General features: G+C 41.1%; 1 protein-coding gene across 4 annotated transcripts in view; it reads left to right on the top strand.

The window, feature by feature from the left end:
• Nucleotides 1–14,185, top strand: part of Acaca (acetyl-CoA carboxylase alpha) — a 251,719-nt gene that overhangs the window by 206,990 nt on the left and 30,544 nt on the right. For all 4 annotated transcript variants that reach the window (XM_090351204.1, XM_090351203.1, XM_090351206.1 and 1 more), the window contains 3 exons: nt 3,787–3,883; nt 8,254–8,350; nt 10,795–10,930. In XM_090351204.1, coding sequence (XP_090207330.1) covers nt 3,787–3,883; nt 8,254–8,350; nt 10,795–10,930 — 330 coding nt within the window. The remainder of the gene's footprint in view (nt 1–3,786; nt 3,884–8,253; nt 8,351–10,794; nt 10,931–14,185) is intronic.

Here is a 14,185-nt window from a genome sequence, read left to right as displayed (position 1 = left end):
CCCGTCAATATCCCAATGTCATTCTTTAAAGAAATAGAAGAGGCAATCCAAATTTCATATAGAATAATAAAAGACCGCATATAGCAAAAACACTTCTTAGCAGAAAGAACAGTGCAGGAGGAATTTCAATACCAAACTTCAGACTCTATTATAGAGCTATAATTATCAAAGCAACTTGGTACTGGCACAAGAACAGGCCTGTAGACCAATGGAATATAACTGAGGACCCAGATATTAACCCACAGACCTATGGCCACCTAATCTTTGACAAGGGAGCCAAAAAAATAGAATGGAAGAAAGACAGCCTCTTCAACAAGTGGTGCTGGCAGAACTGGTTAAGCACCTGCAGAAAACTAAAGTTGGATCCTTTTTTGTCACCCTGCACTAGAATTAATTCCAAATGGATCAAAGACCTCGAGGTAAAAGCCGACACTCTGAAAACTTTACAAGAAGGAATAGGAGATACACTAGGCCTCCTTGGCACAGGTCGAAACTTTCTTAATAAGGACCAAGAATCACAACAAATCAGAGAAAGGCTGGATAAGTGGGATGGCATTAAATTGTAGAGCTTTTGTATGGCAAAGGACATAGCTAGTAAATTAATTAGGAAGCCTACAGAATAGGAGAAGATCTTCACCAACCATACAATGGACAAAGGCCTCATATCTAAAATATATCAACAGCTAAAAAAATTGAATCGCTCCAAAACTAATCTCCAAAGAAACAAACATCCCATTAAAAGAAGGGCCAAAGACTTAAAGAGAGTCTTCTCTGAAGAAGAAACAAAAATGGCCTATAGACACATGAAGAAATGCTCAACATCTCTGGTCATAAAAGAAATGCAAATCAAAACAACTCTAAGATTCCACCTCACTCCAGTTAGAATGGCCAGGATCAAGATAACTAATAACAACAGATGCTGGAGGGGATGTGGCCAGGAGGGATCACTACTACACTGTTGATGGGAGTGCAAACTCTTTCAACCACTATGGAAAGCAGTGTGGCAGTTCCTCGAAAGACTAAACATAGAACTCCCCTATGACCCAGCAGTTCCATTCCTTGACATTTACCCAACCATCCAGAAACAAGGACATACTAAATCCACTAGCACAATGATGTTCATTGCAGCACTATTTACCATAGCAAAGATATGGAACCAACCCAGATGTCCCTCAGTTGATGAGTGGATCAACAAGATGTGGCATTTGTACACAATGGAATTCTATGCTGCTGTCAGAAAGAATGACATTGCCCCATTTGTTAGGAAGTGGAAAGACTTAGAAAAAATCATATTAGGTGAAGTAAGCCAGACTCAAAGGAACATAGGCTCAATGGTCTCCCTCATTTGTCATGATCAGTAAAAACCTTGGGCTCTTATAGCAGAGATTTGCAATAGAGCAAAACCTAAGGCCATACAGTATGACGCTAAATGAAAGGACCTCTAGGATATAGAAACAAAAGCCATATAATGAGCGATTGTTGTCCTTAATGTACTATGTTATCTCTCATCTCTTTTGCTGTCCCTTGGTTACAGTATCTCACTTTGTTATCTGATATATTGGATATATTTGTATTTGGTTATTTGAAATTGGACAGGGAAGGGGGGAAAACAAGATGAGGGGTGGGGGCTGAGGGGGGTGGGAAATGGGGACCAAGACATGAGAAAGTGTATCAATGTATGTGAAGTTATGCACCTTCTATCTGGCAAATATAATGTAACCCTTCTATTAATTACAATAAAAAATATATGAAAAAATATCAGCATGCTTATGGACTTAGAAATTTGGTGTGTTACTTCACCAAAATCTCAACTCTTCAGCTAGGCACTGGTGGCTCACACCAGTAATCCTAGCTACTTAGGAGACAAAAATCTGAGGATTGAAGTTAAAAGACAACCTGAGCAGAAAGTCTGTGAGACTTTTACCTACAATCAACCACCAGAAAACTGGAAATAGATCTGTGGCTCAAAGTGGTAGAACGTTAGCCTTGAACGAAAGAGCCCAGGAAGGCCAGGAAGATGGCCTAGTGGTAGATGCCTATCATGCATGAAGCCTGGGTTCGATTCTTCAATACCACTTACACAGAAAAAGCCATGTACAGCGCTGTGGCTCAAGTGGTAAAGTGCTGGCCTTGAGAAAGCCCTAGGACAGTGCCCAGTCTCTGAGTTCAAGCCCCAGGATAGGCAAAAAGAAAAGCTCAGGGACAGCATCCAAGTCCTGAATTCAACCCCATGGCTGACAAGAAATAAAAGCAAAAATTAAGCTCTTTGCCAGTCATGGTGATACATGCCTGTAATCCCAGACTCAGGAGGCTAAGAAAAGAAAATCTTAAGTTCAAGGCCAGTCTGGGCTGCACAAATCCTCTCAAAAAAAAAAGAAAGAGAAGAAAAAAAACAAGATTGAGTTCTTTTTCTGATATGGGATGAATAGAAGTATGAATATCTATATGTAGGTGGGCATTTTCCTGTCCATTATTAATGTAATCCACAAAAATGAAATGAAATTTGTGATAAACTTAAGTTTTCTGGGCAGTTTTGGATAATATTTTTTTCATCGACTCCCTAGTAATTCATCCTGCTGTCTATGTGCAGCTAACACTCGCTCCCAAATCGAGTGACTTCAGATTTTAATTTAGTGGAAGCGTTAAAGAAAGCAGATGATTCCCTGTGATAAGTTAAAGCAGATATCTTCTAGGTGAAAAGTTAAAGTCATTTATTAGAGGAGATAGTGCTGTGATATTCTTCAAACTGACGCCCAACACGAGACCAGAATCTAAACGATCAGCTTTGGACTCACGATAGAGAGATAATTTTGAAATGGATGATCACATTTTACACCGGGGCCATAGAGGCAAGGAATGTAGAACACAGTAATTACAAGTTTAGTCTTGATAAAACACTCTCCATCCTGTTTAAGTCAGCAAAGGTTAGCTTGCTTGGATCTCTACTTTTAATTGGTTTTGGACTTGGGTTTTTAGAGGGTAGAGGGCTATGTTCAAATTAGAAGAATCACTGAGAAACTGAGCTGAGAGGGCAAATGAGCAAACAGTTATTTGCAGAAGCCTTTATGGGCACTTGGTCAAACATTCATACCTGTGGAACAAAAGTTTGTCTTAGGATGTTGAAGTTACATGTGCAAGGGAGGCTAATGGAGTAAGTGTGTGCATCTGATCCACATTTTTGCCCTGTGAAGGATATGTATGGTCATGTCTGTCTTCTTGAAGAAAGATTATAAGTTGTCAGCTATAAATAAAATGGATCTATCTTGTTGCTGTTCTAGCAGAGAAACTGAATCTCTTTTCTCTTCCCCAAATTTGATTCTTCATCTGATCATTAATACTTATTGCTTGGCTGTTTTCATCTTTCCATGAAAATCATTGGAATCGAAATTATAAGGCAAATTTTAAAATATAAATAGACACGTTAAAAGCATCTTTAATGACTTGGCTGCCTTTTGACAAATGTTTGTGGTGAATTGAAAAGAAAAACAAGTTATTTATTTAAAAGCATTCAAACTCTTCTCTAGCTAGCGGAACCCCATCGTTTAACAATAAATGATGCTTTTGCTGATAAATGACTCTTTTTCTACAGACTAACAAATGAAATAGGATATGATGGCTGGAGGCAGATGAACATTCAGCTGCTTGATGCTTTTCATTTATTATAATACGGTTAAAAACAAACTCTCCAAAATAATCCCCCAAAACTGACCTTAAATTCATCAGTTCCAATACACTGTCAATGAATCAATTTGTCTTTATTCTTTGTTTTCTTTTTTCCTTCTGTAGCCCAGAAAGGTCAGTGGTTGAGTGGATTTTTTGACTATGGATCTTTCTCAGAGATTATGCAGCCCTGGGCACAGACTGTGGTGGTTGGTAGAGCCAGGTAAGAGCTTTTTCAGTTTATTTTCCTTCCAAGTAAAAGTAATAAAGGACTGTGATTGCATAGATTTTTTTTTTTTTTTTTGCCAGTCCTGGGCTTGAGCTCAGGGCCTGAGCACTGTCCTTGGACTTTCTTAAGGCTAGAGCTCTACCACTTGAGCCTCAGCACCACTTCCAGCTTTTTTCTATGTATGTGGTACCGAGGAATCGAACCCGGGTCTTCATGCATGCTAGGCAAGCACTTTAACCACTAGGCCAAACTCCCGGCCCTTGTATAGATTTTTTTAATGAGTAATATTCTTTGTCTAAATTTTGCACAAATACTAGATTATAGCCATTTATAAGTCAGCCTAACAGTGGTTCCCAGTAGTCGTTTACTATTGCGCTCCAATGATGTGTTTAATCTGAAGGCTGATTTGGACATTATTTGCTTTATAAAATCGTGTGAGAAAGGAATATACACCTATAATCCTAGCTTCTTGGAAGATAGAGAATGGTAGGATCACCGCCTAGGCAAGAAGTTAGCAAGATCTAAACAAACAAACTGGGTATGCCTGTAATAGCAGGAATCTGGGGAGAGATAAGTAGGAGGATCTTAGTCTGAGGTTAACCTTTGACAAAAATGTAAGACTATCTAAAAACAAAGCAAAAAAGTCTTAAGAACATAGCTTACATGGTAGAACACTGCTGAGCAAGTGTTCTGAGTTCAAACCCCATGTATCACAGAAAGAAAAGAAAAAGAAAAACTAAACAAAATCATCCAAATTGGTCCCCCCAAAAAGCTCTTTAAGATCTGCGAAGATCACCTACAGTAGCCACAGTCACCTGCATAGCCACCAGCAACTTTCCTTCCCACGTAGAGGACTTGCAGAAGCATGTGGTGAATAAATCATACAGACACTCACATGTTTCTCTGTGCACCCTGAGCGTTCCTTCCTGGCATCCAGATTATTTAAGTATCTTCCGTACAGCCTTAGATCTTAGATTGAGATTTGGAACACACACACACACACACACACACACACACACACACACACACACACACACACACACACACACACACACGAGTAAGTAAAACAGGCTGGAATGGGTTGCTGGGATACCTGTATTTTTCAAGTGAGAAATTGAAGTTTCTATTAAATTTTAATACCCACTCTAAGAAGTGCTTCACTCAACAGCAAGCTCTGCACGAAATAATCTGCAGCGCTCACTATAACGAGCACCTGCCAAGACTGATCTTAATCTAGTTCTTGCTGCAGACATGCTGCCCGAGGGACCCGCATGAGGCCTCACCTTCCTCCTGGGCAATCAGTTTTCCTTATCTTGGGGGAAAAAGGCACCTGCTCAAGATTCTCCAGCATGCCACCTTGACTTGAGATTTAGATTCTAGCTCTGAAAATAATTCTAGGCTTTGTGGTTCTCTCAGTGCAGCAGGTCAGCACGCCTCATGCTGCCAGTGACAAGGAGCCATCAGATGGCAAATCCCACAGACAGTTGTCCACTGTGACTCTAAATAGGAGTCGGGCCTCAAGTCACCTCAGACAAAAACTCACAAAAACTAGCAGCTCATTTCTTCCAAGTCTCAGGTCTTTTACCTCACTCCAGGCTTTCAGGTCCCAGCGAGAATCATTCTTTGAGCCAATTAACATTCTCATTGAGGAGGTAAACATGGGATATGCACCAGAGCTAGTGCCCTTCCACCCAGAACTGACTGCCCCTTACACAGTCCTCATACCACACCAGGACCAACTTTTCTCAAAATTTGGCTCTTATATATTCTACTTCAGTTTTCCTGTCTATAAAAAATATGACAGGGGCCGGGAGTTTGGCCTAGTGGTTAAAGTGCTTGCCTAGCATGCATGAAGACCCGGGTTCGATTCCTCGGTACCACATACATAGAAAAAAGCCAGAAGTGGTGCTGAGGCTCAAGTGGTAGAGATCTAGCCTTGAGAAAGTCCAAGGACAGTGCTCAGGCCCTGAGCTCAAGCCCAGGACTGGCAAAAAAAAAAAAATATGACAGACTTTTAATCTTACAAATCCACCTTCTTCCCCCCCACACACACCCTCCCCCCCCCCCCCCCCCCCCGTTTTTTAAGGTCTTTAAGCTCATCCCCTGGGAAATAAAAGAACAATGCTTTACATTTAACAATGGGAAAAATAGGGATTGTTCTGCAGTCAAGGTTGGCTTTGCTTAGCTCTGCTATTGTTTATTCTGACACTCACTCTGACTTCTTCCTTTCTTTCCATCTGATGAGTTCTGGGGTTCTCACTCCAAACACATACACATGCTCACAAGTATATAAAACAGAAATGAAGCTAGCTTCTTTCAAAAGCAATGGCATTTCAAGAAATAAATATAAATGTATTCTTCTGGGATTGTTACTGTAAGTGCTGCCAAAACTCATCTTTGGTATGTATGTTTGGAATATGTGTGCTATTGGCTGTAAATTGTCTTTTATTATTCCATGGCACCTTGTCCCGGGACACACTATAAAACAAGATGTAGCATCTTCATGTGCTAGCCTGATAAAATTTATATGAAGTATAATAGAAAACAGAAGTTGTTCTGAGCTGTTTTCAAGTTCAATAAATAACTGTAATACTCGGATAAAGATGTTCTTTATTAGGTCACATGGGCCCTAATATATAAGTTATAAGTTACCGATTTAGGGTGGCTTTTGCAATTACAAGTTTCCAGTTGGATTATTAATCATTGTGAACAGAAATATTTCTAAATCCTCCTGTGTACCTCCTGCTCGTTGTCTGGTTGTCTAGAGGGCTTTTGATTCTGATTCAGTGCAGGCAAATGACAAGGGGGTGGGTGGTCTCCACTCACCCCGTGTTAGGCCTCTTGTGATGGCAAGAATCCATTTCCAGTAGCCAGTGTAATGGCAACTGGAATGTAACCAAAGACTATTCTTCATGGGGAGGTTTGTGATGGAGATGCTGTGGGGAATGAGAGACTATAATCCATCCCAACCCCAAGGAATGCGACTGAGAATGAGTATGCATCACATTTTCTACAGGAAGGACTCATCCTAGGAAGGACTCATCCTATACTGTGTGCCCCCCTTCCTCTTCTCCCACCCCATCTTCCCTCCTTCCTTTCTCTATGAGTTTTCCTTGAAAATATTATGAGAACCAAGTTGGGAGGGAATCATAGACTTACAGCTGCAGAATCTTTAAGCCTCTTGATTTTTTTTAATGATATAGTTTGGAAATTAAATATGTACTTTTGGTCGCAGGGGGTGGCTGGGTAATACTGGAGTTTGAAGTCAGGCTTTTCAGTTATTGGGAAGGTGCTTCCCCACTTAAGCCCTTTTTGCTTTAGTTGTTTTTTCAGATAAGGATTCAGGACTGGCCTTAGACCACAGTCCATCTAACAGTGTACCCTAATGCCCAGCTTGTTTTATTGAGATGGAGGTCTTACTTTTTTTTTTTTTTTTTTGCCTAGCCTGTCCTTTAACTGCAGTCCTAATTATCTATACCTGCCTATTAGTTGAGGTTACAGATGAATGCCACTGTGCATGACCAAAGTTTAATCACTTACCTACTCTTGACATCATCATCATCATCATCATCATCATCATCATCATTATGACACATCTATATACTTATATAACCAATTGTACAACCTATTATACTACCCTCAAATCCCTGGTTCCACTTGTTAAAAATGGTATCAGAACCTCACACCTTGTTAGACAGGCACTCTTATTGCTGAGTCATGCCTCTAGCCTTAGAACCACATTATTAATATTCCATAGAAAATCACAGCTGTTTCTATAGGCTAGCACTCATGAAAAGTTCCTGAGTTTCAGGCTTCTGGTATTTTTTTTTTTTTTTTTTGGCCAGTCCTGGGCTTGAGCTCAGGGCCTGAGCACTATTCTTGGACTTTCTCAAGGCTAGAGCTCTACCACTTGAGCCTCAGCACCACTTCCAGCTTTTTTCTATGTGTGTGGTACTGAGGAATCGAACCTGGGTCTTCGTGCATGCTAGGCAAGCACTCTACCACTAGGCCAAACTCCCAGCCCCACTTCTGGTATTTTTTATACTATATTTCTCATCATCTTTACCAAGAGATACTAAAAAACGAACTCCGATTTCATTTGGTAAGTACAGAAGGACATGTACATAGGTCGTTGAGTTTCACTGTAGAGGCTTCACTATTACAATCCTTAGTTGTACTAGAGTGATTCTGCAGATGGCTTTCTACCATATTTATAGAGTGAATACTAACTCTACAGAGTCACATTTAATTCTTACTTTAGTTTTTCCTCCAGTGTCAATGTGGTATTGGGAAGTAAAGGACCAGCTATAATCTGAACACGTAGTGGGTTCTTATGTGGCTTTTTTTTTTTTTTTTTAAATCAGGCTAGGAGGAATACCTGTAGGAGTAGTTGCGGTAGAAACTCGAACAGTAGAACTGAGTATCCCAGCCGATCCTGCAAACCTGGATTCTGAAGCCAAGGTAGGTCACCTTAAGTACCCAGTGCTTGGAGCTTCTTCATGCTGCAAGCTTGTTTTCCTTCTGTAGTGCCTACGGATATATTGGGAGCATTGCAAACCACCAAATCTTAGAAGGAAGAACAGTTAGCAATATAATTTCAGATCATTACATTGTTTACTTTCAGGATGATTCTAAACTCTACCTGAAAAATAATAGGCCTTTACAGTAGTCTTAGTGATACTAGAGACTGGTCTGGTTTTGCAGGGTTATACTGGCTGAGCTGGTGAAATATGCCAGTATTCCTAACTACTCTGATGGCTGAAAGCTGAGGCGCACTGCTTGAAGCTAGCCTGGGTATAAAAGTCCTTGAGAGGCCAGGAGTTTGGCCCAGTGGTTAAAGTGCTTGCCTAGCATGCATGAAGACCCGGGTTCGATTCTCGGTACCACATACATAGAAAAAAGCCGGAAGTGGTGCTGAGGCTCGAGTGGTAGAGCTCTAGCCTTGAGAAAATCCAAGGACAGTGCTCAGGCCCTGAGCTCAAGCCCTGAACTGGCAAAAAAAAAAAAAAGTCCTTGAGACTTTTATCTCCAATTAATCACCAAAGTGCTGGAGCTAGACCTTAAGAGGTAGAGCACTAACTTTGATCAAAAAAGCTATGAGAGGGGCTGGAAGTTTGGCCTAGTAGTAGAGTGCTTGCCTAGCATGCACAAAGATCCAGGTTCGATTCCTCGGTACCACATACATAGAAAAAAAGCCACAAGTAGTGCTGTGGCTCAAGTGGTAGAGCTCTGACCTTGAGAAAGCCCAAGGACAGCCAGGCATGGCTCATGCCTGTAATCCTGGCTACTCAGGAGGCTGAGATCTGAGGATCAAGGTTCAAAGCCAGCCCAGGCACAAAAGGACCTGAGACTCTTTATCTCCAATTAACATTGAGAAAACAGGAATGGGGCTTGGCTCAAGGATAGGGGTGGAGGGTGGTAGCCTTGAGCTGAATTGCTCAGGGACAGTGCCCAGGCTGAGTTCAAGCCCCATCACACACACACACACACACACACACACACACACACACACACACACAAAGTTGGGCCGGGAGTTTGGCCTAGTGGTAAGAGTGCTTGACGAGCATGCACGAAGACCCCGGTTCAATTCCTTGGTACCACATACATAGAAAAAGCTGGAAGTGGTGCTGTGGCTCAAGTCATATAGCACTAGCCTTGAGAAAAGCCCATGGACAGTGCTAAGGCCCTGAGTTCAAGCCCCAGGACTGGAGGGGAAAAAAAAAAGCTCAAAGACAGTGCTCGGGCCCTGCACCCAAGCCAAGGACTGGCAAAAAACAAAACAAAAACAAAAAAACGCTGTGAGATATCTTTTGAGTTGTATCTCAACTCAAGGACAGGGCCCAGGACCAAGACCAGAGTTCAGGTTCCAGGACTGGCAGAAAAAGGTAGGTAGGTAGGTAGGTAGGTAGGTAGGAAGAAAGGAAAGTAGGTAGGTGAGGGGGACAGAGAGAGAGAGAGAGAGTTGAGATAATGGTACAGCTTGCCAGTCTCCTAGCATACACACCAAAGCACTAAACCAGAATTCATTCTACCAAATGCCAGACATGGACAGCACAGCCCATATTTTTTATAGGCAGATTACATTTACATCTTGACACCTGTTATAACGCTAAGAGGTAAGGGAGATCAGAGAGGAGACTTTTCAGCAGTATCACTTCATATGTCTTGACTAAGCACAATAAAAAAAAATGGCTATATTAAGTAAACGGAGAGGCAGAAAGCCTTAGCATCTATATAGTTGGCTTGTTTTGTTAGAATTGTATATTGGGCCATTTAAAGTTGCCTTTGAGAAGCTGAATGAGAATTCCTAGGAATTAGTGGTGTATCAGGGTTCAAAAAGAAGGATATTTAACAAGGTCAAAGATCTCAGATGCTTAGTTTTTTTTTAATGGTTTGCCTCTGTGTTGTGTGTGTGTGTGTGTGCGTGCACATATGCATGTGTGTACACACCAGTACTAGGGCCAAGGCACTATCCCTGGGGTTTTGTGCTCAAGGCTAGTGTTACCAGTTGAGGCACAGCTCTACTTGCAGTTCTTTTTTGGTAGTTAACTGGAGGTGAGTATCATGGACTTGGCTACCCAGACTGGCTTTGAACCCTACTCTTAAATCTCAGCCTCCTGAGTAACTAGGATTACAGGGATCACAGGCCTGAGCACTGTCCTTGGGCATTTCTCAAGGCTATTGCTCTACTGCTTGAGCTGCAGAACCATTTGTGGCTTTTTCTGTGTATATGGTGCAGAGAATTTGAACCCAGGGCTTCATGCATGCTAGGCAAGCACTCTACCACTAGGCCACACTCCCAGCCCTAAATTTGCCATTTTTTAATAAAGGCTTCTTCATAGAGTTCTCTTTCAAAGTTCTCATTCAGTATTGTTAATAAGTACTTCTTTGATTTTCCTCACTAGATAATCCAGCAGGCCGGCCAAGTGTGGTTCCCAGATTCTGCATTTAAGACCTATCAGGCTATCAAGGACTTCAATCGTGAAGGACTACCCCTGATGGTCTTTGCCAACTGGAGAGGCTTCTCTGGAGGGATGAAAGGTGATTGGCCTGGCTGTGGGCAGGAAGGGCATCACTGGTTACTGAATAAGAGTGGACAGGAGGTAGGATATGCACTCTGTAGGGTCTGTGATTATTCAGAATTAATCTATCCTGAGACATCTTTTGAGTTGCATCTCCAATGGGAAAACACGATATGTTGTATAATTTCATAGAGTATCATGGAATAATCTAGTATTATCTAGGTGGACTGCCGTTGTTTATTTAATTTTCACAAGTGAATGTTAGATCATTATGATGGTCCTAGGAAATAGGACACACTTGTCCCTGTCCCTCTTTTCTGGACATTTCCTTCATTCACTATTCTGTAATGATAAAGATAACTTCTAAAATGAAACAGATTCTGTACCAGGGGCTCTTCTTTGTGGCAATTTGTAATATGTTTTATTACTATCCACCAACAGTCCTGAGCCTGTGGCTCTAGCAGATTAGACCATTATTATAAAGGCACTACTCCATGCTGTGGGAATGGCTTAGTGATTACAAAGCCCATGTCATCATTAACCAATAATCCTCCTGTCCACAGTCCATAAAGAACCAAAAGAAACTCATTCCACTTCTTAGAGTGACAGAACCCCACAACTATGCAGAAGACAGAGACTACACACTTGAGGGCTGAGATTATGTCGATTGTGCAGACCTCATTCACTTCAGGGTTTTAAGGTAGTAGATAGGATAGGAGAATGGAAAAAGGAGAAACTTCCATGGTAAGTAATTAGAGAGTGCCCAGAATGTATGAAATAGGAAGCAATGAATACTTAATAGGGAACCTAGTAATAGTGTAGGATTGTCCCTTTCTTCTGAGGAGAAAAACCCTGGAGAAGTTCCCCTTTCATAGCCATGTAATGAGAGATACTCAAAATCTTTGCCAGTGTTTTTCTCTTGCCTGGCTAGGAAGAGCCCTGTCTGGACAAACCTCCCTAGCAAAATGTGGACCATGTTGACTGCAATGGGGCAGGGATATGTGGGGGTGGGGGGGTTGAGAATTTACCCTTTGCTGGAAAATTACTGTATCTGGCATTTTTCTTGGGGAAGATATAAATTATACATTCAGTTTAATGTTTGTATATTTTTTAAATGCTAAAGATGCGGTATTTCGTTTTAGTTTTGGGGCTTGGGGGTTGTTTTTGTTGTTGTTGTTTTGTTTGTTCTGTTGTTTTGGGGGTTTTTTTTGATCGGTGGTGGAGCTTGAACTCTGGGCCTGGGCACTGCCCCTGAGCTCTTCAGCTCAACTCTCTAGCACTCTACCACTTGAGCCACCGTGCCCTTTCCAGTTTTCTGGTGGTTAATTGGAGTTAAGAGTCTCATGGACTTTCGTGCCCAGGCTGACTTTGAACCTGGATTCTCAGATCTCAGCGTCCTGAGTAGCTAGGATTACAGGTGTAAGCCACTGGTACCTATCCTTAACTCCATCCTCCTGCCTCAGGCTCCCAAATGTGAGGATAATAAGTATGTACCAACATATCTTACTTAAATGTGAATTCCAGAATTACCAAAGCAGTAACTTGAGAAATTGACAGTATAGGTTAAACAAATCAGTCCTGTAGTCTTTCTAAGATCCTATATACAAGAAACTATTAGATATCCAGAGGAAATAAAATAAGTTGAAGCAGACAAGGCCTCACAGAGTTAAGAAAAATGTCTTGGGCAGAATGATATGACATATAAGCAGAATGCCAGAGGGTTCAAAAGAGGACAGTAGCACGTGCAAGTCAGGAAGTGGAGGAATATTAATACACACCTTTCATTTATTTAGCAGTGAAATTCTCTAGGTCCCCATTTTCTTGGCTCTGTGGTTTATGTTAGGACCTGTTAGCACCTGTTATTGGTCTCAGGCACTCTTTATGACACCAGAGGGAGTCAACTTAGCTTTCCTGTTCTACCAAAAGTTCAGAGTTCAAAGGTTCCAGAGTTGCCACTTGTCGGAAAAGGTTCGATTCTGCTTATTTTGTCTGAGACCCAGTTCACTGCTAGTCCATAACCTTAAAAACAACTATTGAATTTCATTGAGCACCTTTCACCAGAAAATGTTAACTATTTTACATTATCTTACATAGTCATCACCAGAAGCACCTCTAAAGTATAGCTTATATTTCATTTGCCATGGATTAAGACTTTAAGTAAAATTCCCAAGATAATTCAGCTTGCAAATAAGAGCTGAGAGAAGTGTGTAGATCCATCCAACTCCTAATTAAGAGAGCCAGAACAGGATCAACTACAAACATCCCTGGAGTAAGGAAATGTTAGTCTTTTATTGTGCTAAAATATATCTTAACCATTTGTAAGTATACAATTCAGTGACATCAGATGTAATCAGTGTTGTGTGACCATTGGTTCTGTCAGTATACCCATACTTTTTCACCATCTCAAACTTAAACTCTATTCATTAAATAGTGACTACTTTTTTTTTTTTTTAACCTTATCAGACTGGAGTTGTTGACCTAATAGAGACCTGAGCAAGGTTTTCTTTTGACTTTCGGTGCTCATGTATCCATTTACATACCATATAAGACAAATGAACTTTAGGGAAGATTGAGAGTATGTGAAATTAAGAGGGTAGGAATGGTGCCTTTCATATTTACATACAGGTCAGGATGCTTCCTGCATATTATCTCACGTAAAGGGACCTAAACTGAGAGCCTCTTGTCATTCTCCACATCCCTTGGGGAGATGTTTGCAGTTTTGGTTTCAATACTGACTGGGGATTATGCAGGGAGGGAAAATAAACAATTATGCCATCCCTCAGTGCACACAAACACACAGCCAGGAGCCGACTGCACTGTGGGTAAAATGACTCCAAAATTGTGTGTAATGAGTAGGAAAAGATTAGAGACAGCTCTTGCTATGCTGAAAATTGACATTAGTGGAGGGAAAAAAAAACTCTTTACTAGTCGGCCTAGGAGGTCTAATTCAAGCAGTAAAAATATAAATAAATAAATAAAATCTTGTCAAGATGGTATTGGTGCTTTTTTTCCAATGAGTTCTATCTGGCCGGAAGGCTATTCAGCATAATGCAAAATTAAATTATAAAAACTGGCTGAATATTTAGATGGAAGAGCCATTTGGAAGCAGTTTATTTAGACGAACCGGCAATGACCCACAACAGGGAGACATCAAGCGTGAAATTTACTAGAAATTAGCACCAGGGTCCCAGCCTCAGCATGAATAGCTTGATAGGATGCAAATCCCAGTGATATTAAGCCGCCTCACTGCTGGAGCTACAGGGTCACTCTCAGC

This window comes from Megascapheus bottae, chromosome 17, assembly GCF_031878675.1.
Source record: "Megascapheus bottae isolate mThoBot1 chromosome 17, mThoBot2.hap1, whole genome shotgun sequence".
NCBI classification, from domain to species: domain Eukaryota; kingdom Metazoa; phylum Chordata; class Mammalia; order Rodentia; family Geomyidae; genus Megascapheus; species Megascapheus bottae.
Note: the sequence above shows the minus strand (reverse complement) of the source record. Positions and strands in the feature narration are given on the sequence as shown.